General features: G+C 44.4%; 2 protein-coding genes across 2 annotated transcripts in view; both read left to right on the top strand.

The window, feature by feature from the left end:
* LOC306937846 (phosphatidylinositol 4-kinase beta-like) overlaps positions 1-25,037 on the top strand; it is a 39,232-nt gene extending 14,195 nt beyond the window's left edge. Inside the window, exons 2-14 of the mRNA XM_079521838.1 lie at positions 245-780; positions 999-1,726; positions 3,019-3,522; positions 9,966-10,193; positions 10,979-11,233; positions 12,191-12,300; positions 12,467-12,571; positions 12,893-13,016; positions 14,536-14,649; positions 16,228-16,379; positions 17,038-17,170; positions 18,094-18,214; positions 20,341-25,037. Coding sequence (XP_079377964.1) covers positions 252-780; positions 999-1,726; positions 3,019-3,522; positions 9,966-10,193; positions 10,979-11,233; positions 12,191-12,300; positions 12,467-12,571; positions 12,893-13,016; positions 14,536-14,649; positions 16,228-16,379; positions 17,038-17,170; positions 18,094-18,214; positions 20,341-20,522 — 3,285 coding nt within the window. The 5' untranslated portion in view covers positions 245-251 and the 3' untranslated portion in view covers positions 20,523-25,037. The remainder of the gene's footprint in view (positions 1-244; positions 781-998; positions 1,727-3,018; positions 3,523-9,965; positions 10,194-10,978; positions 11,234-12,190; positions 12,301-12,466; positions 12,572-12,892; positions 13,017-14,535; positions 14,650-16,227; positions 16,380-17,037; positions 17,171-18,093; positions 18,215-20,340) is intronic.
* LOC306938648 (complement C3-like) overlaps positions 20,529-27,029 on the top strand; it is a gene marked incomplete at its 5' end in the record, with an annotated part of 50,131 nt that continues 43,630 nt past the window's right edge. The window contains one exon of the mRNA XM_079522910.1: positions 20,529-20,617. Within this exon, the coding sequence (XP_079379036.1) occupies positions 20,529-20,617 (89 nt within the window). The remainder of the gene's footprint in view (positions 20,618-27,029) is intronic.

The raw sequence follows: 27,029 nt of genomic DNA, 5'->3' as shown, positions 1-27,029 counted from the left end.
ACACAAAAAATATATTGTGTCCTTTACACGTAGTTACTGTCGCGAAACCTTTAAAAAAGAAATAGCAGATCTACAAGCTCACCGCATGTCGCGTCGCAACGTGTCGTGAGCTCGTGGATTTATCTTTGCTATATTTGTGTGATACTGTCAGTATGACGACGTATACAGGTTTCTGCCTGAGAGCAAACACGATGATAACAGATTCTATCTCTGTCTCTCTCTCTCTCTCTCTCTCTCACTCCAGGTCCATCATGGCGGAGGTGTCTCTCTCCCTCCACCTCCCCTCTGTGCCTCCTCCTCCTCCCCCGCCCCCTCCTCTTCCTCCCGTCTCCTCCTCCCCCCCATCCACCTTCTCCTGTCCGTCCTCGCCTTCCAGCGCCTCCTCTTCCTCCTCCTCTTCCTCCTCGTACCGCCACCACAGCCACCACCATCACAACCACCACCATCACAACCACCACCATCACAACCACCACCACCGCCCGCCCCTCCCTCTCCCCCTGCCGCTCCCTCAGTCCTCCGAGGGGGAGGACGGGGAGGAGGTGGTGCGGCGGCGGGGCTCGGCCTGCGCCTCCTCTCCCTCCGCCAGCCCGCGCAGCTCCAGCCCCACGGGGAGCATCGGGAGCAGTGGCAGCGTGGGGAGCAGCAGCAGCAGCGAGACCTCCTCCACCGCTCTGGGAGGAGGAGGAGGAGTTGGAGGAGCAGCAGGAGGAGGAGGAGCGGAGGAGGAAGCGTTCTCCTCCCAGGAGGTCGCCACGGAGACGGACTTGGTGTTTGACCAAGGTGAGACGACGTGATTGGTCGGTTGGGGATGCAAGGGCATGGGCACGTAATGAAAAGAATGATTGATAGGGATTTAGGGATGTCAATTATCGCTTAATTCATTAATTGTTAAATAACCTAAATAACATTATCGGATTAATTAGGTTAATCACGCAAATCAATTTAGTTGTTTATGAAAAATCTATGTTATACTAAACACAGCGTTATTCTGCTTCTAGCTGTGATTGACCCGGAAGTGGCGCTGCAGGCCTGTCAGGAAGTACTTCTCAAGGTCAAACTGCAGAACGGAGAGGCAGTAGAAGCACAACAAGAACCACAACAAGAAGAGGAAGAACAGCAAGAAGAAGAGGAAGAACAACAACAACAAGAGGAGGAAGAACAACAACAAGAGGAAGAACAACAACAAGAAGAGGAGGAAGAACAGCAACAAGAGGAAGAAAAACAACAACAACAAGAAGAGGAAGAAGAACAACAAGAAGAACAACAACAACAAGAAGAGGAAGAAGAACAACAAGAAGAACGGCAGCAGCCTCAGAGCGTTGGTTTCACAGAGAGTTCCAGTCCGCAGCAGCAACGCAACGTTTCCGCGTTCCCAGAGATGTCGGACACCGGCTCCATCAAAGAGGAAGAGGAGCAAGAGGACGGAGAGGAGGACCGAGAAGGAGAGGTAAAACCTCCGGCCAACCCCAGCCCCACGCCTTCGTCGTCGGACTCCTCGTCCTCGGCCAAGCAGTCGTGGCTCCTCCGGCTGTTTGAGTCCAAGCTGTTCGATGTCTCCATGGCCATCTCCTACCTGTACAAGTCCAAGGAACCGGGCGTGCAGGCCTACATCGGCAACCGGCTCTTCAGCTTCACGGACGAGCAGGTGGACTTTCACCTGCCTCAGCTGCTCAGCATGTACGTTCACATGGACGGTGAGGTCGGAGACGCCATTAGACCTTACCTGGTGAGACTCTACTCAATACCTTTCATGACGACGCCAGGCCCAGGAAATAATTCCCAATGCATTTTCCCCATAGACATTTCAAAAAGTATTTATTTATAGACCTTTTTTAAGCGTCGTACGAAGCCAACTCGAGTCGTGACAAATCATGACGACAAACACAATATTTTGGACAAAAAAAAAAAAAGTCTGCCGTTTTTTTTCTTCTTTCTTATTATTTGTTCGGCCCAAAACATTGTGTTTATTGTCATGATTTGTCATGACAAGAGTTGGCTTTGTCGGCGGCGTAAACGTCTTTAAATAAATACTTTTTGAAAAGTCTATGAGGAAAATGAACGGGGAATTATTTTCCGGGTCTCTCGAGGGGACGGCACTGCGACGATTTCGGTCATTGTCTCCACCAGGCCGAAGGCATGGGGAGAGAGTATGTTTTGCACTCCGTCCATCCGTCCGTCCGTCCGCCCGTGTGTCCGTCTGTGAACAGCTAATCTCTGGCACAGTTAACTCGGTCGATGCCAAATTCCTTGCAACGCTTAACACTGCTGCTCCGCGTGTGTGGCTAGTAAAGTCAAGCCCTACATTTATAATAATATTCGAACATTTGCAACACAATACATGTTCCATACAACCCTAAAGCCTCTCTGTGATTTCCTCAACTGTTTGGCTCTATGTAAAACAGCAAGAACATAGGTTTAAGCCCAAACCGCACCAATGCAACTAGAGTAGATGCAACTCCTTGCAGCAATTACAGTTTTAAGATCAATTGCAACTCCTTGCAACAGCCATTGGGGATACTGGTTGCAAGTAGTTGCAAGAAGTTGCATGTTGCAAGGAGTTGCATGGCGAAATCATTGGTTCTGTTTTGTGCTTAGAAGAACAATAACATCATTACTTGCTAGTGTGTGGGAGTCTCCTTTCATGCCGTTTCACTAAACGCAAATTGGGACTTAGCTTAACAAAGATTTTCAGTTATAAGATTTGTTTTTGCTTTAATCCCGCTCTATGCTATGCTATACCATACTATCTACAAATGGAAGCCATCATGTGATAGTAAACATTATTTAACCAATTTTGGGCGGGAACCCCCTTTGGTGTTTTAAACATTATGTTATAATTTAGCAATTGTAAAATAGCAGATCTACAAGCTCGTACCTTGTAGGTCTGCTATTTTTGAAAAATCGTGAAAATATTTATTTCAGAAAACTGGAGGATTTAGAAGAATCTTTTTAAATTTTGAGTTCAGGCCTAAATGTGTTAATTATCTATTGCTTTTCCCGCCTCCTCCTCCTCCTCAGATCCATCGTTGCAGAGGGAGCATCGCGTTCTCCCTGCAGACCGCCTGGCTGCTCGGAGCGTACTCCTCAGACATGCACATCTCCACGCAGAGACACTCCAGAGGAACCAAACTCCGCAAACTCATCCTGTCGAACGAGTTCAAGCCCAAGGCGGCCGCCGCCGCCGCCGCTGCTCCTACAGACTCCAGAAACGGATCCGAAGGTCCCGCCGCGGCCCGTTCGCCTTCGTCCATGACTCCGCCCCGCTCCCATCACCACCATCACCGACACAGGAGACACAACAGCAGCCAAGTGGAGGCGTCGGCGGCACCTCCCTCCGCCTCCTCCTCCGCCTCGCTGCCGCAGCAGGACGAGGAGGGGTTTTCCTCTCCCACCAGGAGGAGAACCCACCAGAGGTCCAAGTCGGACGCGGCGGCCGCAGGAGGAGGCGGCGGCTCCGGTCTGGGCGGCGGACTGCTGAGGTCGGGGAGTCACCCCATGGTGGAGAACCACGGTCACGAGGAGGTATGAATATACTTAAAATATTGAATTTATTACACCCAGAAAGTGTGTGTTAGTTGGTTATTTAGTACTTTGCTGAGTCAAACGGTGCATTATCTGTTCACAGATACAGGGCTCCATCTTGCGCCACCAATGTACATCGAACACGTTGTTAGCTTGTAGATCGGCTATTTGTACTATTTTAAAATGTTTTTAAATAGTAAAAAATGGCAATTAAGTTTATTGATAAGGGCTAAGGGGTGGCGAAAGATATAGGGCACAGTGTGCAACAGGATCTGGGTCATAGGTCAAAGTCTCCAATATGTGACAATGTGAATGTGAACAATATGGAAACTTATCAGTAGACAATCCAGAGATATGTTTTTATTTGCATGAGTGCCTGTGTGTGTGTGTGTGTGTGTGTGTGTGTGTGTGTGTGTGTGTGTGTGTGTGTGTGTGTGTGTGTGTGTGTGTGTGTGTGTGTGTGTGTGTGTGTGTGTGTGTGTGTGTGTGTGTGTGTGTGTGTGTGTGTGTGTGTGTGTGTGTGTGTGCCTCTGTGTGTAGTGTGTGTGCGTGCGTGCCTCTGTGTGTAGTGTGTGTATGTGCGACTGTGCGTGCCTCTGTGTGTAGTGTGTGTGCGTGCCTCTGTGTGTAGTGTGTGTGTGTGCGTGCCTCTCTGTGTAGTGTGTGTGTGCGTGCCTCTGTGTGCGCGACTGCGCGTGCATGTGTTTGTGCATTTAGTGTTATGAACAGGAACTAAATGTGTTCTTTCAGGAAGTTATGGTTACCAGGAAGTTACGATGTTGGTTGTTGAGAACAGAACACAGAACAGGAAGCAGATCATGTACCAGTGACCAATGTCTAAACATGGAACCCAGTTGAAACCGCATTTACTATGAAAACGTGCATTTCCCGTCAGTCCGTCCGTCACCCCACACCTCCATATATGGTCATGCCTTGTGACATCACGTCACATCATCAGGGATGGAGATCAATATTAAGCCCATATTTGGGAATGCCCATACATGGAGATCCCTGATGTCATCAATATTGGCCAGCAACTCTACATCTGACCTCAAACCCTTAGATCTCTATATCTATCTCTATATCTATAGCTGACGTGTTCTGACATTCCATATGTTGACGCTTCCCCATCTGTCCTTCCTCTTCGATGTCTCCCTTTTGACTGATACCTTACCTGATAGTCCATTTAAACTCTAGACGGTGGGCCTGCCCCAAAGTTATTAGTGCAGCCACGCCAGGCAGCCGGCGAAAACTAGAGTTCTCAACAGGCCCGAAAATTAAGGCCCGGCCCCTACCTGGGCCCTCGACATCAAACCCTGTACACTCAAGACACTGCCCCCGCTGCCACCCTTAGAATTATATGGAGCTGACCTGTTCTGACATTCCATATGTTGATCTGACCTCATCAAATCCTGTACTCTCAAAACAGAAACGGCAGAAAATGCATTTTCTAGTCGGGACACCAATGTTCTCCAATCGGGAAAGAGAACTGACATTTGAAGCGATGACGCAAACAAACGAGCAGAGAAAATTGGAATAGGAACGCTGTAAAAATGAAGCTGATAAATGGGTCATCTTCCTGATTGGCTGAAATTGGCAATCCACCTGAACATGTATGTTGTGTTTATTAACCCATTGATGCCTGATGCAACGTATACGTTGTTCTACCCTTGATGCCGGCGCGCTCTCTGCGTCTCATCAGCTATTGCTATACATGTAGCAACATAACTATTTAAAAAAAAAACATCAGAATTTGAAGGTTTTTAGAAACCTTAGGTCAGGCCCTAGAAAGCGTTCCCAGATTCGGCCTCAGGCATCAATGGGTTAAAGAGCTGGAGTTACTGGGCAAATGGCAATGATTAGATTACTATCACAATTTAACCTTTTCATAAAACACTTAACCCATTTAGACCTGAGGACGATTCTACAAATGTCTTCTAAATCCTGACAGTTTTCTTGAAATACCCATGTTTCTATGTCAGTCGTTCTCAAACATTTTCATGTCAAGGAGCCCCAAAAATGATATGTAATTGGCCGCCGACCCCCATGTGAAAATACGTTGTTCCAGGGACCCCCCCCCCCCCCCCCCCCAGAAGCAAAGATTTGAGTTAAAAACGTTCACTCTGAAAGAATATATATTCAAAGATTTGCACCACATTTTAATGATTTTTTCAAAAATAGCAGATCTACAAGCTCGTAGCGCTACGAGGTTGTAGATCTGCTATTTTTCAATAGCTAAAGTAAAACATAATGCTATAAACACCAAAAAAGGGCGTCTAGAATGGGTTAAACAACAAATATCACTTACCCACTTACACACTTACACATATGTGTAACTCTGGACCCTTACAGGTCCATTTCGTTACATTCAATACATTTGTACACTACACTCCCAGATCTACATCAAGTGTGTGTGTCTGTGTGTGTGTGTGTGCGTGCGTGCGTGCGTGCGTGCGTGCGTGCGTGCGTGCGTGCGTGCGTGCGTGCGTGCGCGTGCGCGTGCAATCTCTTCCACTATCGGTAGCCGCCAAATATGGCGAAGACGCTGTTACTTGTACCCCTGAAGGGTGTGTGGGTATTTGTCCGGGATTTGCTGATTGCACTCTGTACAGCACCTTGTAAATATTTGTGTCCTTGTATTGTATCTCTTATGTGGACATAAATAAATGATTAAAATGTGTGCGTTTTCTCCAGGGATCCACACTTGATAAACAATGAGGTTTTTTGGTGGGATGCATCTCACTGGGAGGTTGACTGGTTAACTGTTCTCTGAGTGGAATATGAAACATTAGACTGGATGACCCAGAAAGAGCCGAGGGTTTGAGGCCTAAACATGAGGTCTGATTGTCTGAGTCACAATACAATACAATAGAAACAATATGTGACATTGTTGCCGTCAGTAAAGAAACCTTGTATCTCCATATTTCAACTTAAATAATTCCCTACTTTGTCATACTACAGTACAGTGTCACACAAAAGTAGCAAAAATATGTTATGAATATTGAACCAATGAAAGGTGTTGGCAAGAGTTTGTGACAAAATAATAACTACTACATTAATAAACTATAATACACTTTATTTGTATAGCACCTTTCATACATGAATGCAACTCAAAGTGCTTCACAGGGCAGGACATAAAAATAGCAATAAAACACAGGCAAGCAGTTAGAAAAAGATAAAACAATGGTAAAAGATGTTAAAAACTCAACTAAAAGCAAGAGTAAAGAGGTGAGTCTTGAGTTGAGCTTTAAAAGTGTCTACAGAGGGTGCGTGTCTGAGTTGAAATGGAAGTCTATTCCAGGCTGTAGGCCCATAGAAGCAGAAGGCTGCCTCACCATATTTTTTTTGTAGACATTTTTTCCGGCACTTCAAGCAGGCCAGCAGTGGAGGACCTGAGGGGGGGGCGGTTAGGAACGTATCTATGTAGGCATTCGTGGAGGTAACAATGGAACGCAGGTATTTTTTTTCTCCATTTCCTGGAAAGTAACAATTTTGGACACACACCCGATGGCAACAATATATGCACATGGTATGTGTGTTAGAATGTAACTAGGTAAACATGTATTTAATGTAACTAGGTAAACATGTATTTAATGTAACTAGGTAAACATGTATTTAATGTAACTAGGTAAACATGTATTTAATGTAACTAGGTAAACATGTATTTAATGTAACTAGGTAAACATGTATTTAATGTAACTAGGTAAACATGTATTTAATGTAACTAGGTAAACATGTATTTAAGCGGGTTTTCTGCCTTTTAATCCATTTAGACCTGAGAACGATTCTACAAATGTCTTCTAAATCCTGACATTTTTCAAAAAAACGTATGTTTCTGTGTCAGTGGTGCTCAAAAGATTCCATGTGAAGGAGCCCCAGAATTATCTGTAATTGTAATATGTTGTTCCAGGGACCGCCCCAGAAGCAAAGATTTGAGTTAAAAATGTTCGCTCTGAAAGAATATATATATTCAAAGATTTGTGCCACATTTTCATGATTTTTCCATAGCTAAAGTATAACATGCCGGTAATGCTTAAAACACCCAAAGGGGTTCCCGCCCAGAATGGGTTAATCCCCTCCGGTAAACCATCTGACTCGGGTTTCACGTGGACTCGAGGGATGACAGCTGGTTTCAGACAACGTGACGGCGCAGAGTGCTCAGATATGAGGATATGAGGATATGAGGAAATGAGGATGGAAACCAAAAATTACACATAAGCCGTTACAAAACTGTATCATGGAAAATAACTCTTTTGAGTTGAGCTGAGAGTTTGAACTGTATAATTCTGTTATGTAAACATTTCCCTACGGGCCTGGAGTCTTCATTTACAAACTAGTAAACTGGTTATTCTGTAAACAGTTCTCTATTGGCATGGAGCTTATTGTTTCAAGCTCAGAATATGCTCAGAATATGCCATGATGCGACACTTTTTGAGCTCGTAGATCTGCTATGTTTGATACTTTTGTGTGACACTCGGCATGAAGTAGGGCATTCATTTAAGAAAACATATATTTAAAAAAGAAACTGTGAAGCTTAGAGGTTTCTGCCCGACAGCAATGATTAAATAGGATACATAACAGCTGTCCCCACACAGAGAAATATATGGGGAGGATTAATTGGCAACAACAACAACAACAACAAAGAAAATTGGCTACTTAACCCATTTTGGGCGGGAACCCCCTTTGGTGTTTTAAGCATTATGTTACACTTTAGCTATTGAAAAATAGCAGATCTACAAGCTCGTAGCGCGGCACCGAGTGCCGCGCTACGAGCTTGTAGGTCTGCTATTTTTGATAAATCGTGAAAATGTGGCGCAAGTCTTTGAATATATTCTTTCAGAGCGAATGTTTTTAACTCAAATCTTTGCTTCTGGGGTGGGGTCCCTGTAACAACATATTTACAGATGGGGGTCGACGGCCAAATAACAGATAATTCTGGGTGTCCTTGACGTGACAAAGGTTGAGCACCACTGACATAGAAACATAGGTTTCTCAGAAAACTGTTAGGATTTAGAAGACATTCTTTAAGAATCGTCCTCAGGTCTAAAAAAATAAAAAATAATAACCCCCCCCCCCTCTCTCATTAGCACTAGCAGGCAACAGTGCAGCACTATCTCTCTCTCTGTTTCTGCGCCACTTTTGCCCCTACTGGTACTCCTAGTCACACACATACATAGTCACATAGGTTAACACTTTGCTGTTCCTTGGAGTGGTTGCACCACTCAAAAACATCTAAAACCCAAGAGTTTGGTTCAACTACAACAAACTGCATTTCTTGGCCTGAAAGTTTTTGTTTTTTTTTGTCTGTTACCTCAAAACATCTGTGGTAGAGTGGGGTAGTCACATGACGCTAGAGTGCATGTTAGGTCAGGGCTGGACTGGGACAACAACCTTACCCGGGGCCATCATTTAACCCATTTAGGCCTGACCTCAAAATTAAAAAAAAATCTTCGAAATCCTCCAGTTTTCTGAAATAAATAGGCTTTGGTCACAATAGGCCAATTAATTCATTAACTGGGTTAACCCATTTAGACCCGAGGTCGATTCTACAAAATGTCTTCTAAATCCTGACAGTTTTCATTAGTGGTTCTCAAACATTTTCATGTCAAGGACCCCCAAAAATATATGTAATTGGCCGCCGACCCCCATCTGAAAATGCGTTGTTCCAGGGAACCCCCCCCCCCCCCCATGAAGCATATATTTGAGTTAAAAATGTTCGCTCTGAATTGCGCCACATTTTCACGATTTTTCAAAAATAGCAAACCTACAACTTGTAGATCTGCTATTTTTCAATAGCTTAAGTATAACATAATGCTTAAAACACCAAAAGGGGTTCCCGCCCAAAATGGACTAATGCATTATTGTACATCCAGCCTCTCACACAGCTGATGCAGCCCAAGGCTGTGTTGTCACAGCAGCTCGCATATCAAATCAAGTAAATACACCGTTGTTGCCCAAACCCAAATCTAGTGGCATCAAACGAGTAGACTATCATCAGGTTTGCACACAGAAATACTGTAGCTGAACCCATGAAAACGTTCAGTGAATGAATGGACACTGCCCAAAGCTGCTTTACTCTTCTATTCTATAGTTGAGTGAGAGAGCATGAAATGCACTCGGACAGTCGCTACTCGCTAATAGAACTACATGTGTTAATACACATGGTGTGCGCGTGCGTGCGTGCGTGCGTGCGTGCGTGCATGCGTGCGTCACGGTGCGTGGGCTGTCCTGGCTGACTGCCTACTTACTAGATGTTTTCCAGAGTAGAACTCTCAGATACTGCAATGCTGCCATCCGGTGCCATAACTTGAGTACTGCAGTTTAGCCAGACCGTTTTCAGTTAATAGCAACTCACTTTCAATATGCTGTGAAATACTGCTAAAATGCTAATCATAAATAAACATAATCACTCTCTGTTTTTTTTTCCTCTCTCTCTCTTCCAGCCGGAGCGTCTGCGTCCTCAGAGAGAGTTCATTAAGTCGTTGATGGGGATCGGGAAGCGCTTGGCCGTCCTGCCCACCAAGGAGCAGAAGACCTCGAGACTGATCTCGGAGCTGTCCTTACTGAACCATAAACTCCCTGGTCGAGTCTGGCTGCCCACCGCCGCCTTCCACCACCACGTGGTCCGAGTTCCACACACACAGGCCGTGGTACTCAACTCTAAAGACAAGGTAAGCACATGTAGTATACACTTATACAATACATACTGTGTGTTAACCCATTTTGACCTGAGATCAGATTCTAGAAATGTCTTCTACATCCTGACAGTTTTCTGAAAAAGCTATGTTTCTATGTCAGTCGTTCGATTTTTCAAAAATAGCAGACCTAGAGAGAGTCTCTCGTAGCGCGCCACCGAGTAGCGCGCCACCGAGCTTGTAGGTCTGCTATTTTTCAATAGCTAAAGCATAACATAATGCTAACACCAAAAGGGGTTCCCGCCCAAAATGGGTTAATGTGTGTACACATGGTACTCGACTCTAAAGACAAGGTAACTGTATAATAATGTAAAGATGATTTTGCTATGTTAGATTACAGATTACTGGCCCAGGCGGTGGCGTAACCGCCTGGGCACCCGACTGGTAATCCAGTCGCAGTGTGCCGCGGGTTCGACTCCCGAGCCCGACACGGCCTTTACTGCATGTCTTCCCCCATCTCTCTCCCGTTTCCTGTCAGCCTACTGTCTGTCCCTTCAAAAAAACCAATAAAAGGCGTAAGCCGCAAAAAAATATCTTAAAAAAAAAAAAGATTACAGATTACTTTTTGGTCTATTGACCTTCGTCAGGCATAATCGAACAGTGAGATTATAGCACCAGAATATAGGATTTCAAATTCAGAAATAGCAAAAGAAAAAAATAATTGCCCACCCCTGTTCTAACTCTGATTTAACGTTATTCTAACGTGATGTATAACGGCACGTTCTTAATCGTAATGTAACCGTAACGTTTTTCCCTCCCAGGCTCCTTACATCATCTACGTGGAGGTCCTGGAGTGCGAGAGCTTCGAGACCTCTCCGGTTCCGACCCGCATCCCAGAGACCAGGCTGATCCGGACGGCCCGCTCCGCAGAGAGCCTGGACTGCAACGGCGGCGCCGCCGGTGGCGCCGGCGGCATCACGGCGGAGCAGAGAGCCGTGAGTTTCTCCACCGTGCCGAACTACGACAACGACGACGACGCCTGGGCCACCGACGACATCGGACAACTACACGTGGAGGTGAGTTCCTTCCTCTCCGGAGTCTGGAACTAGCACGACTGACTGCAGCATTTGATTAACTCATTTTGACCGGAGATCAGATTCTAAAAATGTCTTCTACATCCTGACAGTTTTCTGACGCTGTGTTTCTATGTCAGTCGTTCTTCGATTTTTCAAAAATAGCAGACCTACAAGACCTGCTATTTTTCAATAGCTAAAGCATAACATAATGGTCCCTGGAACAACAGGGTCCCTGGAACCCTGTTGTTCCAGGGTCCCTGGAACAACATATTTTCAAATGGGGGTCGGCAGCCAATTACCATTTAATTTCTGGCGGTCCTTGACATGAAATAGCTTGAGCACCACTGAAATAGAAACATAGGTTTTTCTGAAAACCGTCGTGATATAGAAGACATTTTGTCGAATCGAACGTAGGTCTAAATTGGTTAAAACACCAAAGGGGGTTCCGTGTCCAGAATGGGTTAAGTTAAAAAATTCTGAACTATCCCTTTAACCCATTTTGGGGCGGGAACCCCTTTTGGTGTTAGCATTATGTTATGCTTTAGCTATTGAAAAATAGCAGATCTACAAGCTCATAGCGCGCCACCGAGTGGCGCGCTACGAGCTTGTAGGTCTGCTATTTTTGAACAATCGAAGAACCACTGACATAGAAACATAGCTTTTTCAGAAAACTGTCAGGATGTAGAAGACATTTTTAGAATCTGATCTCAGGTCAGAATGGGTTAAGGTACAACCCTCAGTATACCAGTATATACCTTGAGGAACCCAAGGTTCTACCAACAACGTTCAACATCCATTTACATGTCAAAGAAAATACCACGTTCATTTACCGTGGGAACCGACGTGTCTGCTACAATCTTTATTCATGGAACATGCATATTGGGGAAACTGTTTGTGAGCTGTGTGTGTGTGTGTGTGTGTGTGTGTGTGTGTGTGTGCGTGTGCGTGTGCGTGTAGTTGGCAGAGGGCCAGGCCAGCAGCAGTGACAACATCAGTCAGTTTTCAGTCGACAGCATCACCAGTCTGGAGAGTAAAGAACCTATTTTCATAGCAGCTGGAGATATCAGGTACACACACACGCACACACGCACGCACGCACGCACGCACGCACGCGCGCGCACACACTCTCTCACACACACACACACACACACACACACACACACATTGACTGTGATCATGTTACGTTGTTGTCTTCTGATGGTCTGTTGTGTTTTATGTGTCATGTTGTTGAAGGCGTCGGCTGTCTGAGAATCTGGCCCATCCCCCGACATCGTTCAGACGAGACCCGGAGGATCCATCGGCCGTCGCCCTCAAAGAACCCTGGGAGGAGAAAGTCACGTAAGGATTACATCATTTATAATAAACGTATATATTATAATGTCTAATGATTAAAACAAAGAATGCTGGATGGCTTCATATAATCCAGATCTGTTGAATTGCATTGTAGGGACGCGAACAATGTTGATTTTCAACGTGTGTGTGTGTGTGTGTGTGTGTGTGTGTGTGTGTGTGTGTGTGTGTGTGTGTGTGTGTGTGTGTGTGTGTGTGTGTGTGTGTGTGTGTGTGTGTGTGTGTGTGTGTGTGTGTGTGTGTGTGTGTGTGTGTGTGTGTGTGTGTGTGTGTGTGTGTGTGTGTGTGTGTGTGTGTGATCGTGATCAGGAGGATTAAAGAAACGTCCCCGTACGGAGCCTTGCCAAACTGGAGGCTTCTCTCTGTTATTGTGAAATGTGGAGACGACCTGAGACAAGAACTACTGGCTTACCAAGTACTGAGCCAACTACAGGTACTAAACTACCATTAATACTGTTCTTACTACTGGCTTACCAAGTACTGAGCCAACTACAGGTACTAAACTACCATTAATACTGTTCTTACTACTGGCTTACCAAGTACTGAGCCAACTACAGGTACTAAACTACCATTAATACTGTTCTTACTACTGGCTTACCAAGTACTGAGCCAACTACAGGTACTAAACTACCATTACTACTGTTCTTACTACTGGCTTACCAAGTACTGAGCCAACTACAGGTACTAAACTACCATTACTACTGTTCTTACTACTGGCTTACCAAGTACTGAGCCAACTACAGGTACTAACTACTATTACTACTGTTCTTACTACTGGCTTACCAAGTACTGAGCCAACTACAGGTACTAAACTACCATTACTACTGTTCTTACTACTGGCTTACCAAGTACTGAGCCAACTACAGGTACTAAACTACCATTACTACTGTTCTTACTACTGGCTTACCAAGTACTGAGCCAACTACAGGTACTAAACTACCATTACTACTGTTCTTACTACTGGCTTACCAAGTACTGAGCCAACTACAGGTACTAACTACCATTACTACTGTTCTTACTACTGCCTTACCAAGTACTGAGCCAACTACAGGTACTAAACTACCATTACTACTGTTCTTACTACTGGCTTACCAAGTACTGAGCCAACTACAGGTACTAACTACCATTACTACTGTTCTTACTACTGCCTTACCAAGTACTGAGCCAACTACAGGTACTAACTACCATTACTACTGTTCTTACTACTGGCTTACCAAGTACTGAGCCAACTACAGGTACTAACTACCATTACTACTGTTCTTACTACTGGCTTACCAAGTACTGAGCCAACTACAGGTACTAACTACTATTACTACTGTTCTTACTACTGCCTTACCAAGTACTGAGCCAACTACAGGTACTAACTACTATTACTACTGTTCTTACTACTGGCTTACCAAGTACTGAGCCAACTACAGGTACTAACTACTATTACTACTGTTCTTACTACTGCCTTACCAAGTACCGTATACGGAGCCGACAGGTACTACCAGTGTTGTTTTGTCGACTAAAACTAAGACGAAAAATGTTCGTCGACCACCTTTTTCCACTGACGAAAACGAAATGGAAACTAAATGAAAACTAAGCTATGATGACGCTAAGACTAAATATATTGACAATTTCGTCAACAGCTAAAAACTAGACTAGACTAGAATGCTAGGAAGTAGACTAGTGGACAAGAGATCCAGTATAAGTCATTTTACACTTGGTGTGAAAATAACTGTCTATGGTGACTAAATCACCTGTAGATTTAGTCGACTAAAATCTTATGATATAGTCGACTAAAACTAGACTAACACTAAAACATTCCGGGTGACTAAAATATGACTAAAACTAAATGAAATGAACTAAAATAGAAATTTGCTGCCAAAAACAACACTGCATAGTCTCATACTAAAAACTGTTTCTCTCTCTCTCTCTCTCTCTCTCTCTCTCTCTCTCTCTCTCTCCAGTCTATTTGGCAACAGGAGCGTGTTCCTCTGTGGATAAAACCATACAAGATCCTGGTGATGTCATCAGACAGTGGCATGATCGAACCCGTTCTGAATGCTGTGTCTTTACACCAGGTCAGTCACACACTGGAAACCACTCCACGTCAACTATGTGGTTGTTTGGCGCCAGCGGGGCTGCAGCCCCCCCCCCCGCCTCAGTTGGCAGTGTTAACCCATTCAGGCCTGACGTCGAAATTTAAAAAAAAAAAGTTTTCTAAATCATGACAATTTTCGGAAAGATTTGAGGCACATTTTAACGATTTTTCAAAAATAGCAGACCTACAAGTTCATAGCCCGCCACTCGGTGGCGCGCTATGAGCTTGTAGATCTGCTATTTTTCAATAGCTAAATTATAACAATGTTTAAAACACCAAAAGGGGTTCCCGCCCCAAAATGGGTTAATGGTTAATGTGGTTAAACGCTAACGTGACATGGATGCGTTCCAGGTCTCAATGGATTAAAATGGGTTAACACTGCCAACTGTGCAGTTAAACATATGCATGCAGGAACCTGCAAATAGGTTTTTTCCTTTGCAACATTGCTGCTGCTGAACCCATGTTTTGGTTATTGCCGTGTTAGTTCATTCTGCCATCGACTTCTGTTGTAAACAGTGCAGTAGGGGCGACTGTGGCTCAAGAGGTAGAGCAGGTCGTCCAATGATCCATGGGTCGGCGGTTCGAATCCCGGCTCCTCCTGGCTACATGTCGAAGTGTCCTTGGGCAAGACACTGAACCCCAAATTGCTCCCGATGTGCTGGTTGGTACCTTGCATGGCTTCCGCCGCAATCGGTGTATAAATGTGTGTGTGAATGGGTGAATGTAATGCACATCTATGTAAAGCGCCTTGGATAAAGGTGCTATATATTAAAAAATAAAAAGTACTGCAAACCACTTCCATCACACCTGCCTGGAACCCTGTCAGATCTGACGGTGGATCTGAGATCTTTATGACATCTGTCTTTCTCCGTAACCACATGGATCCAGCAAAGACATTTGTATACATGGTTTATGTGGTTAAATAGTCTGTGTAGATTGAACCACTAAGATGTTTTTGACCGTATGTGGAGGGTGTGTGAGGGTGGCACCGGTTTCCTAGCCTGGTGAAACCACTCCCCCTGCTGGACAACATTTGCATTCTGCCAGCAGGGAGAGTCTGGAACTCTCAGGCAGAGATGATGTACTCCGGTCCAATTCTGGCCGGAGCGATATGCGGCTGTATGAGGCCGGATCAACGCGAGACTTATGACACATTGAAGCGCTGCCACAGCGCAAATGTAAACACAACCTAACAAGACTACAACTCGAAATTATTATGGAGATATCAAATGTTTGTCCCGCTGCTTCCGGGTTCATCGTTTCTGCTTGAGAGAGCCCAGATGCAGGCAGGAGGAGGGAACTGGTGAACTCAATACTGCCGCAATCTGGCGGAGTCAGGTTACCGGTTTCCCATAACATAATTGCTATGAAGAATTGTTTCATTTTGGCAAGCACACACTACAGTGTCGGTCGGTAGTACTCAGACACTGGAAACCGACTCTGATCCCCGAGATCTGAGATACCAGAGGTAGAGAGTCTAGAAACCCTGAAACTGCTATTTGTGGTTAAAAATACTGTGCGTGCGTCTGTCTGTCTGTCTGTCTGTTTGTGTTGTCAGGTTCGTAAGCAGAGTCAGCTGTCCATGCTGGACTACTTCCTGCAGGAACACGGCAGTTTCACCACAGAGAACTTCCTCTCTGCTCAGAGGAACTTCGTCCAGAGCTGTGCGGGTTACAGCCTGATCTGCTACCTGCTGCAGGTCAAAGACAGGTACCTGTCTGTCTGTCTGTCTGTCTGTCTGTCTGTCTGTCTGTCTGTCTGTCTGTCTGTCTGTCTGTCTGTCTGTCAATACAAGCTTTGGCAAATTGCAGTTCTATAAATAAAATATTAGTACTGAGATATTTGGTAAAACATTTTTAATTTACAGCCCTGGTCAGTGACATGGTAGCCTCGGAAACCCAGACGTTTTTTATTTCCAGGGAGAAGAAAAAAAAGTCTGGGACCGAGTCCACTTCAATTCGGCATAGAGTAGTGCAAACGTCGATCACTCTCTGCTGATTTCTGATCGTCTGCACCTTTGTTAAATTGACGCACACACGTACACACACACACACACACACACACACACACACACACACACACACACACACACACACACACACACACACACACACACACACACACACACACACACACACACACACACACACACTCCTCTCTCTCTCTGTCGCTCTAATTGATTAGTCTCATGTCGCGCAGCTGCGTCTAGATTCTCCCGGCGGATCCTGCCGGGAGCTGCCTATGCCATAGAAAGCATAGGTGGACCCCAGGCTAGTAACATGGTGGCTCTCTCTCTCGTTCTCTATCTCTCTCTCTGTCTCTTTCACTGACTATCTGTCTCTCTTTCTGTCTCTCTCTCCCTCTGCAGACACAACGGGAACATCTTATTGGATTCCGAAGGTCACATCATCCACATCGACTTTGGCTTCATTCTGTCCAGCTCTCCTCGGAATCTTGGCTTCGAGACGTCTGCCTTCAAACTCACCGCCGAGTTCGTGGACGTGAGTGTCTGTCTGTCTGTCTGTCTGTCTGTCTGTCTCTGTTCATCTCTACTAGATGTTGATGTGTGTGTCTGTCTGTTCATCTACTAGATGTTGATGTGTGTGTCTGTCTGTTCATCTACTAGATGTTGATGTGTGTGTCTGTCTCTGTTCATCTACTAGATGTTGATGTGTGTGTCTGTCTCTGTTCATCTACTAGATGTTGATGTGTGTGTCTGTCTCTGTTCATCTTCTAGAAGATGTTGATGTGTGTGTCTGTCTCTGTTCATCTACTAGATGTTGATGTGTGTGTCTGTCTCTGTTCATCTACTAGAAGATGTTGATGTGTGTGTCTGTCTCTTCATCTACTAGATGTTGATGTGTGTGTCTGTCTCTGTTCATCTACTAGATGTTGATGTGTGTGTCTGTCTCTGTTCATCTACTAGATGTTGATGTGTGTGTCTGTCTCTGTTCATCTACTAGAAGATGTTGATGTGTGTGTCTGTCTCTGTTCATCTACTAGATGTTGATGTGTGTGTCTGTCTCTGTTCATCTTCTAGAAGATGTTGATGTGTGTGTCTGTCTCTGTTCATCTACTAGATGTTGATGTGTGTGTCTGTCTCTGTTCATCTTCTAGAAGATGTTGATGTGTGTGTCTGTCTCTGTTCATCTACTAGATGTTGATGTGTGTGTCTGTCTCTGTTCATCTACTAGAAGATGTTGATGTGTGTGTCTGTCTCTTCATCTACTAGATGTTGATGTGTGTGTCTGTCTCTGTTCATCTACTAGATGTTGATGTGTGTGTCTGTCTCTGTTCATCTACTAGATGTTGATGTGTGTGTCTGTCTCTGTTCATCTACTAGAAGATGTTGATGTGTGTGTCTGTCTCTGTTCATCTACTAGATGTTGATGTGTGTGTATGTGTGTGTGTTGCCTTACTGTAGGTGATGGGTGGCCGTGATGGAGATATGTTCCTGTACTATAAGATGTTGATGCTGCAGGGTCTGATCGCTGCCAGGAAGCACATGGACAAAGTCCTGCAGATAGTGGACATCATGCAACAAGGTAACCTTTTAAACCTGTATGATTACACATGAACAAAATGCCTCCTAAATGAGCACGTGTCCAGGACCCCCAAATTGATATATATATATGGCCGTGGTGGACCCCCGGGGTTGAGCCGTCCTGCTGGGATTTCCCTGACAGTGTGTGGAGGGAGTTCTATGAGAATCTGGCTCTGTGTTCTGCAACCATTCTGTGAAATCAATCAATCAATCAATCAATCAATCAATCAATCAATGAACTGATGAATAGGAATGTCACAATCTCATTCAATGCCACAGGACGCCTTTTGACGCTTTTCCCATATGGCCCTCATTGCCAATGACGCCTTTGGATTCCTTTAAAAAAAAATATATATATATAAACGTTTTTTTTTAATTGCTCTAATCCGGTGTGCACGACATGCACATGACGTGCACAATGGATTTTCATTTTCTTTCTTTTTTTTTAATATTTTTTTGGCACCTGCTCAACACCTGGTGTCCACCAGGTGGCACTGAATGAGTATAATTACATTTTTGTTTAATTTTAGTTAAAAAAATCTAGTTTAGATTAATTGTCTAATGATTTGTATTTTGCTTTGTGAACAAAATTGCACAAGGCAGATATGACACATAACTTAAATATACAAAGAAATGACTGTTGCCGTGTGCATTGTTACACGTTGAAAATGTTTCAAAATATGAGCCTGTAGATCTGCTATTTCAACTATTTTTGAGCGGCGCTAGCCACTCCTATGCACATCTTTGTGTGGATGTGTGTCCGTATGAATGTGATCAGGTGATTGGCTGAGCATGGAATGTGATGTATGATGATGTATAATGATGTATGATGAGCGCCGCTCACTTCACACGAGTGTGATTTTTTGAAAATGTATGAACATTTTCCAGATGAATTCACACAGATTCTGACCAGGCCAAATAATCTCAGATAATCGATTCGCGACAGACAGGCCTAACTGACTGAAAGGTCCATGTTTGGTGGCCGAGTGGGCACTTCTGGAGGCGGCGGTGGCTCAGGGGTAGAGTGGCTGGATGGTAACCGTAAGGTTGCCAGTTCGAACCCGGGCTCCCCCAGAGTTACTGTCGAAGTGTCCTTGACACTGAACCCCTAATTGCTCCTGATGTGCCTTGCATGGTTTCCGCTGCCATCGGTGTATGAATGTGTGTGAATGGGTGAATGTAATGCACAATCTATGTAAAGCGCCTTGGATAAAGGCGCTATAGAGCGTCGCAGTCCCGCCTCCTGTCATGATGACGCCAGGCCCAGGAAATGAATCCCAATGCATTTTTCCCATATACATTTCAAAAAGTATTTATTTAAAGACGGTTACGCCGCGGACAAAGCCAACTCCAGTCGTGACAAATCATGACAATAAACACAATATTTTGGACCAAACAAACAATTACAATGAAGAAAAACAACAAAAAAAGTGTTGTAACCTGCCGTTTTTTTCTACTTTCTAATTCTTTGTTTGGCCCAAAACATTGTGTTTATTGTCATGATTTGTCACGACAAGAGTTGGCTTTGTCCACGGCGTAACCGTCTTTAAATAAATACTTTCTGAAAAGTCTATGAGGAAAATGAACGGAGAATCATTTCCTGGGCCCTGGTAGGGGGCGGGACTGCGACGCTCTATATCAGGGGTGCCCGCACTTTTTTGACTTGAGAGCTACTTTCAAAATGACCAGCGCAACAAGGTCTACCCACCCAAAAAATATTATATCATTGCTGAAAATAGTTAAAAAATGTACCTGAAGGGCTTTTGGAATAGCGGCGCTGGTGTTACATAAGACAAACGCACTTGGAATGGGAAATAGAGGGCGGAAATGGAATTGGTACTGTTTTGTTTTGTCTAACTTTGTAATGCATCTGACGTTTGTGTGCAACACTCTTGAAAACAAAGTATTGCATTGTGGGTTTGAGCTGACAGGCCCGATTTGATGTTAATCAATGAAGTCACCTTAATTCAAGTGGCAGATGCGATGTCATGCGATCTACCTGCAAAGCCTTTCTGATCTACTGGTAGATCACGATCTACCTTTTGGGCACCCCTGCTCTATATAAATGCACCATTTACCATTTACCATCTCCTACTCTTCTCTCTCGTCTCGTATCTCCTGTTCTAGGCTCCCACCTGCCGTGCTTCCACGGTAGCAGCACCATCCGCGGCCTGAAGGAGCGCTTCCACATGAGCCTGACGGAGGAGCAGCTGCAGATGCTGGTGGAGCAGCTGGTGGACGGCTCCATGCGCTCCATCACCACCAAGCTCTACGACTCCTTCCAGTACGTCACCAACGGGATCATGTGAGCCGCCATGACGGCCGCCGCCATGACGGCCGCCGCCATGACGGCCGCGGCGGCGGGAGTATTATATACCCCCCGGGCGGCGCGGAAGAACAAACTGTGGGATCGTTAACAGACGTGGTACACTACACCTGCTGGGCTGCACCTGTAGTACTAACACACCTGGAGTACACTCTTTAACGACTACACCTGCACACCCTGGATTACACTCTTTAACGACTACACCTGCACACCCTGGATTACACTCTTTAACTACTACACCTGTACACCTGGACTACTACAGCTAGTCTACTAGAGTTCTTGACAGAGAGAGTAATGACACTCCCTTAAAACTTCCGTTATCAGCAAACAAACATTCGATATTCAATCATTTATTTGCCAAAAAACAACGTACAATTGATTTGGGATTAGTACGAGAGGAACGCAAATGGGGGGGGGGGGGGCGGCGATCACAAAAGTAAAGTTCCAACTTTCAAACCTCACAACGGGTGTCAATAAGCATGCGCAGAATCCATGACCTAGCTATGTGAACGAGTCGTGGCGAGTTCAAAGAGTGGCGTGACTCTCTCTCTCTCTTTCATTGGGTCTGGCCCGAAATATACCAGATGGACATGAGATCCTACATATATGATGTCTAAATACACACACGTTACTTACTGTCTCAGCATGTTTTGCCCCTATTACTGTTCCAGTACCCTCCCCTACACACATGCACGCGTACACAGACACGGTTTTACCCCCCCCCCCCCCCCCCCCCCCCCCCCCCCCCCCAGCCTTCTACGATGCATGGGAGACTGGGAACAGCATGGAATCATGGGAGCACGCAGGAACGTCGGCGCTGCATGTAACCTTTCCTGTTCCCCCACCTCTGCGACGACTCATCACTTTTATGCCTGGGCAGGAGAGTTCACCTCTTCCTCTCCTCTCTCCTCTCCTCTCCTCTGCTCTTCACGTCCTTTCCTCTGTATTCTTTGGACCGAGGATTCTAAGTTTTAGAATCCAAACGGGGTGTGTGTATAGTACCGAGGGGGAGGGAGACGAGACCTTCAGGGTGACTTTTCAACAAAACGAGAAAGGACGACTCTTTAAGTGACAACACAATAGCTCTCCCATCAGAAAGCAAAGACTTTATCTATTTGCTTTGGGGCTTTATTACTTTTAATATTAAATATTAAAAGTAAATATTTGACTGTGTGAGGAAAAAATGTGAGAGAGGGAAAGAAAGTGGAGGGATTGAAACTGAACACTTTTGAGTCGGTTTTTGAAACGTGGATCTGAACTGGAAGACTGTATTCATCTCGTCAACGTAACCTTTTACCGTTAGCTCGTTTTTTATACGTATTCTTCAGTTTTACTTCACTTATTTGTCAACAGTGGTAGCATTTGCCATTCTTTGTTAGCATTCTCAAACCGCATGGCTGTGCTGGTCAGCTGGAGACTACCCATAAGTCCGACCTCCCGTTAAGTGACCATTGCAGGGCTAGTCAAACAGAACATGATGTCACTATGCGGTTCAAAGTACAAACTAAGGTTTCTTTCTTACTATAACATGTTTTTGTTTTGTTCCTTAATTCTTTGATTCAGCGTCTGAATCGATGGCTGTCGTTTTCATTTCAAGCAAAGTTTGACATTCCAACAACAGAAGCGTGGCCAGGACCTCGGCGGGTCAACGGAAAGACCAATAGTTCTCAAACTGTTTTCATTTTGTGGACCACCCATAACTCGGAGAGTGTACAAATGGTGCATTTGGTTCCATTTGTACACTCTCATTGTCACAGACCTGCAAGGGTCCATCTTGAACCCCCTCAAGGAACCTGAGGGGTCCCTCCTGGAGCCCACTTTGAGAATACCAGTAATACGCCTTAACCCATTTAGGCCTGACGTCGAAAAAAAAAAGTCTTCTGAAAGAATATATATTCAAAGATTTGTGCCGCATTTTCACGATTTTTCAAAAATAGCAGACCTACAAGCTCGGCCGACCTACAAGCTCGGCCACTCTGTGGCGCGCTACGAGCTTGTAGATCTGCTATTTTTCAATAGCTAAATTATAACATAATGCTTAAAACACCAAAAGGGGTTCCCACCCAGAATGGGTTAAAGGCGATAAAGCGACTGCTAGGGCAGAGACAGTCTACCGGAATAATGTCAAGAATGGGTCAAATTAATTCAGTAATTAATTACTAGCAATTAAACTCTACTCTCTCAGCGATATTGTCAGGGAGTTGTCTTTGTGTCGTCACAACTGTAAATAAACTTGGAATATTTTGGAATATTTGGACGGCAGTAACATTAGCGTCAGTTGATTCTTTATATCCATATGAGTGAAACCCCCGCGATCATGGGGAAACGGCTGGGAAATGCCCAAAGCGATCTTTATAATCTTAATACTTGAACATGGAGCTGCTTCACAGTACACGACACAAACATTAGCTGTTCTCCAGTCTCCACAAATTGTACAGCAGTCGCTCTCAAGGAGTGGAGTTGTTCGGGGGAACAACACCGGTCCGTGGCCGGTTCCCAGGGGGTCCCAAGCAAAATCAAGAACAGTTAAACCACATCAACCATTCTTGTATACTTCCGTTATTTGGAAATGTGCACAACCGTTGAGACATTTTGAATGGTTTTGAACACAGACATTCTCTTTATGGCGGTTGCTGGCACAAATCCTTTTCAAATGCTGGTCTGGGACCTAATACAGTACATATGAACCTTGACATAAAACATTTCTAGAAACAATGCTGTACACAATGCATTTGTAGCTCAATGGATAATATATCCACAATTGTATTGTGTCCACACAGACTTAATTCTGGATTTTGGCCATGTACCGTGTTTATGAAAAACCATAATTTCTGTACCTAAAATGCATACAGAAAGTTATACAAACTAAACACTACCACCGGACCTGTCCTGTCCAATGCTTCTGTTGTAGTAAACATGACTCGCAAGTCCATCTAAAATGACTGTGATGACTGAAAAAAAAACTATCAACTCATAATTGTACATTATTTGTGTAACTTAACTAAATCAGTGCTTTATGTTTATGTTTGTGGAAACTTAAATTTACATATTTAACGAACGCTCTTTTCTGATTGGCTCCCAGATGCATTCCTGTGACCAACTCCAAGCCAGTCAGAAAGGGGCGGATTACAGTACATAGGAGAGGCAGCATGAAAGTATTTCTGTGTTCATCAGAAAGTTTATTTCACTCCATTGGAAGGAGATCTATGTGATATGATAAGGTTTTTTTTTTAATGTGACCATAACAGACCATTTAAACCAATGATGTATCTGGCAGACAGACTTCCACTCAGTATTGAGCTGTTTTCAGACACTACCTGTGTAAAGAAATTGACATACTATGTGCTATTAATAATAATACTGTCTTATGTTTGAGGGCTGTACAGTTCTGTTTTTATTGTGTGGCCTTGACACTTTTGTTTCTGTAATAACCACTATTGAAGGAAAATGTGTACGCTTGCTACAGTTTGTCACCAACTTAGCTCTCAACAGCGTTGCCAGATTTCGTGAGAAAGATAGCCGATCTCACAGTTCACAACGAGTTGCTTTGCGACACGTTGTGAGCTTGTACATCTGCTATTTTCAAACCAAAAACATTTTTAATCTTTTTGGAACATTCTAACAACACACTGGTTGTTAGAATGGTGAGGGTCCCTGGAACAAATTATTTTCAGATGGTTGTCCGGACAAACGCATATTAATTTGTGGGTCCTTAATTGACATGAAAATGATTTAGAACCATTGGTTTCAACTTTCAACCATAATAAAAAATAAAATTAACATGCCCAAAGTCGCTTATAATAAGCAGACATATGGCAACCCTGGCTCTCAGCTAGAAAGTTTATGCTACTTTTGAAGCTTAATGGTGTCGTTCAAAAGGTGTTTAACTGGTCAGCGAGTGAGATAGCTAGTTTAATGCTATGTATTTACACGACTGCGCTCATTACAGAAGCTGCAGTATCTCTGTTGCTTTGCAGAAAGGCTAGCAGGTAGGCTAGCATGTCGTTGCTTACGCTTTAGTTTGTGTTGTTAGTTTGGCTAGCTGCTAATGTATGCAAACTGATGCCTTGAATACCAGGTACAAACTGTTTATTAATGCAACAGGAGAGGTCAGAATAGTTTTTTTTTTTGACGAGTCTCAATACTGTAAGTGTCTGTCTGACGTCTCTCCCTCCATGCTCACACTCTGAGCCTGATGTATCCTTGTATGACTGTCACGTGGCGAAACTAGCAGTTCTACAAGTTCACAACGTGTGGACTCGGCTTTGTGAACATGTAGATTGTTGTACGACAGACATAGCGGTGTAGTTTAATGCACAAGGGGAGACACTGAGAGGAAGATACTATTGAGATGCGGGCCTTTTGTTTTAGTTTGTTTCATTTCCTTTGTCCTTCCATCCTGACCCTCAACCTTCAGATGGAAATAAACTCTAAAGTGCATTCATCCTGCTTCTGCCTCTATCTGTCTCTCAGTGAAACTGAGCCATGGCTGCGTTTTCTTTTAAAGCTTTCTGTCCCATACCGCAACTCTGATGCGATGACTGTCAGGGAACTGGTAGCCCTAGAATGTCTCTGATGTTACATTGATTGATTGATTGAAATATGTATTAACAGTTTGCAGAATTACAGTACATTTCAAGCACAAACTCAATACAAAGACTGTTAACTGTGAGCAGTACACTTGTTTACAAGAGGGTCCACCTTGTTAATTTCATCAAAACATTTAGAGACGTACAAATAGACACTTCTATTATTCTATATAGTCAAAGAACAGAACAGGAATTCATCATAAGGGAGGTAAAAAGGGAAAAGAAACATATACAGTGAGGGGGAAAAGGGGTGGGCGGTGGGGCGGGGATTCAGATTTTACAGGGGCCAGTTTCGTATTGCAGCCGTCCATAGAGCCGTCCATAGACCTTTGAGAGCGGTTTTGAAGGAGTCAAGGGATTCGCATGTCTTAATGACTGTTAGTAGGGCGTTCCACATTTTGGTGGCATAGGAGCGAAAGGAATTTAGTCCCTTGTTTGTGCCGAATTTGGGTTGTACATGGGTCGTTGCACTTCCTCTGGTGTTGTGGGTGTGGACTTCGTTAACATTAAGGAGGGTACATGGGTATCTTGGTACATACATTGCAAGTATTTCACAAAACGGAGCCATAGATCGGTCGCCTCTGCTCCTGCGCTCCGTGTCTACTCGCCCAATAAATAATTCCAAACTAAAGACTTGGAGTCAGATATTGTCCTCTGGTTTCACATCCATGTGAAAGTTCTGGCAGAAAACGTCAACTATCTCCACTTTTTCACGAGCTGCACACGGACAACATTTTGTCCGAGCGAGGGGCCCGGAATGACAGCTGATGACACACGTCATCACCAATTGACCAGGGAAACACAAATGTTTGGGGCACACAATTGTGTTGCGATAGGTGCGGGATAATTAATCACACCACCTGCCAATTGTGTGCCCCATACATTTGTTTCCCTAAATTCCCAATTGGCGATGACGTTTGTGTTGAATCCCGAAGGACGCTTTGTTAAATTCAGTCCATATCGGTCATTCCGGGCCCCTCGCCCGGTCAGAATGTTGTCCATGTGCAGCTCGCGAAAAAGTGGAGTTATTTGACTAAACAAACGTTTTCTGCCAGAACTTTCACGTGGATGTGAAACTAGGACAATATCTGACTCCAACTCTTTGGAACAATTTATTAGGTGAGTAGACACTCTGTATTGTGAAATACTTGCAATGTATGTATTAAACATCAGAGACATTCTAGGGCTAGGGAACTGGATGAGAGAATGTTCTTGTTTTAGAGGAGACTAGACCTGTATGTGCCCGTCGGCCATCGGCCTACTTGAGAACGATGCAACTTGGGAACCTAATAATACCCGTTGTCAACTTGTCATAGCACCTGTTTTACCTATCTGTCTGTGTCCCACATGGAGATCTCTGTATGCAAACTGACTGTGAAAAGTGGAGTGGTTAAGTAATCAATTTGCAGATGTGCGGTTGCCATGGCAATCAATTGGCTGAGGCAGAGGCTGGAAAGTGCACAGGTGAGGGGACTTTGGCTCATTAGGCCCACTGGCAGAGCCTGACCAGAGCCTTTTGTGGTGGTTGGTGGTATAATGTGATCGGCTGGGTGGTTTGATGCGTATGTACTTGACACTGAAACGTATCATCATTACGTCACCATCGTCAACCAATTATACCCTGGCATTGGTACATCTTCATCACGATTCACGGAAAACATACCTGCACGGTCAGCTTCCGTATGTCCGTATGACATCATATCATGTGCATTCTAAGGGACATTGGTACATATCTTCATCACGTCATGGGACATATGCTTCGTAGCATGACAAAAACACACCTGCACGGTCAGCTTGGGGCCAGCATATGACGTAACATGTGCTGGCCCCAAACACGCGCATCGTAGCACCTGACTGAAAACATGACTTGCACGCTCTGCTTGCGCAAGTAATGAGGGCTT

This window comes from Electrona antarctica (assembly GCF_951216825.1).
Source record: "Electrona antarctica genome assembly, chromosome: 15".
NCBI lineage: Eukaryota > Metazoa > Chordata > Actinopteri > Myctophiformes > Myctophidae > Electrona > Electrona antarctica.
Note: the sequence above shows the minus strand (reverse complement) of the source record. Positions and strands in the feature narration are given on the sequence as shown.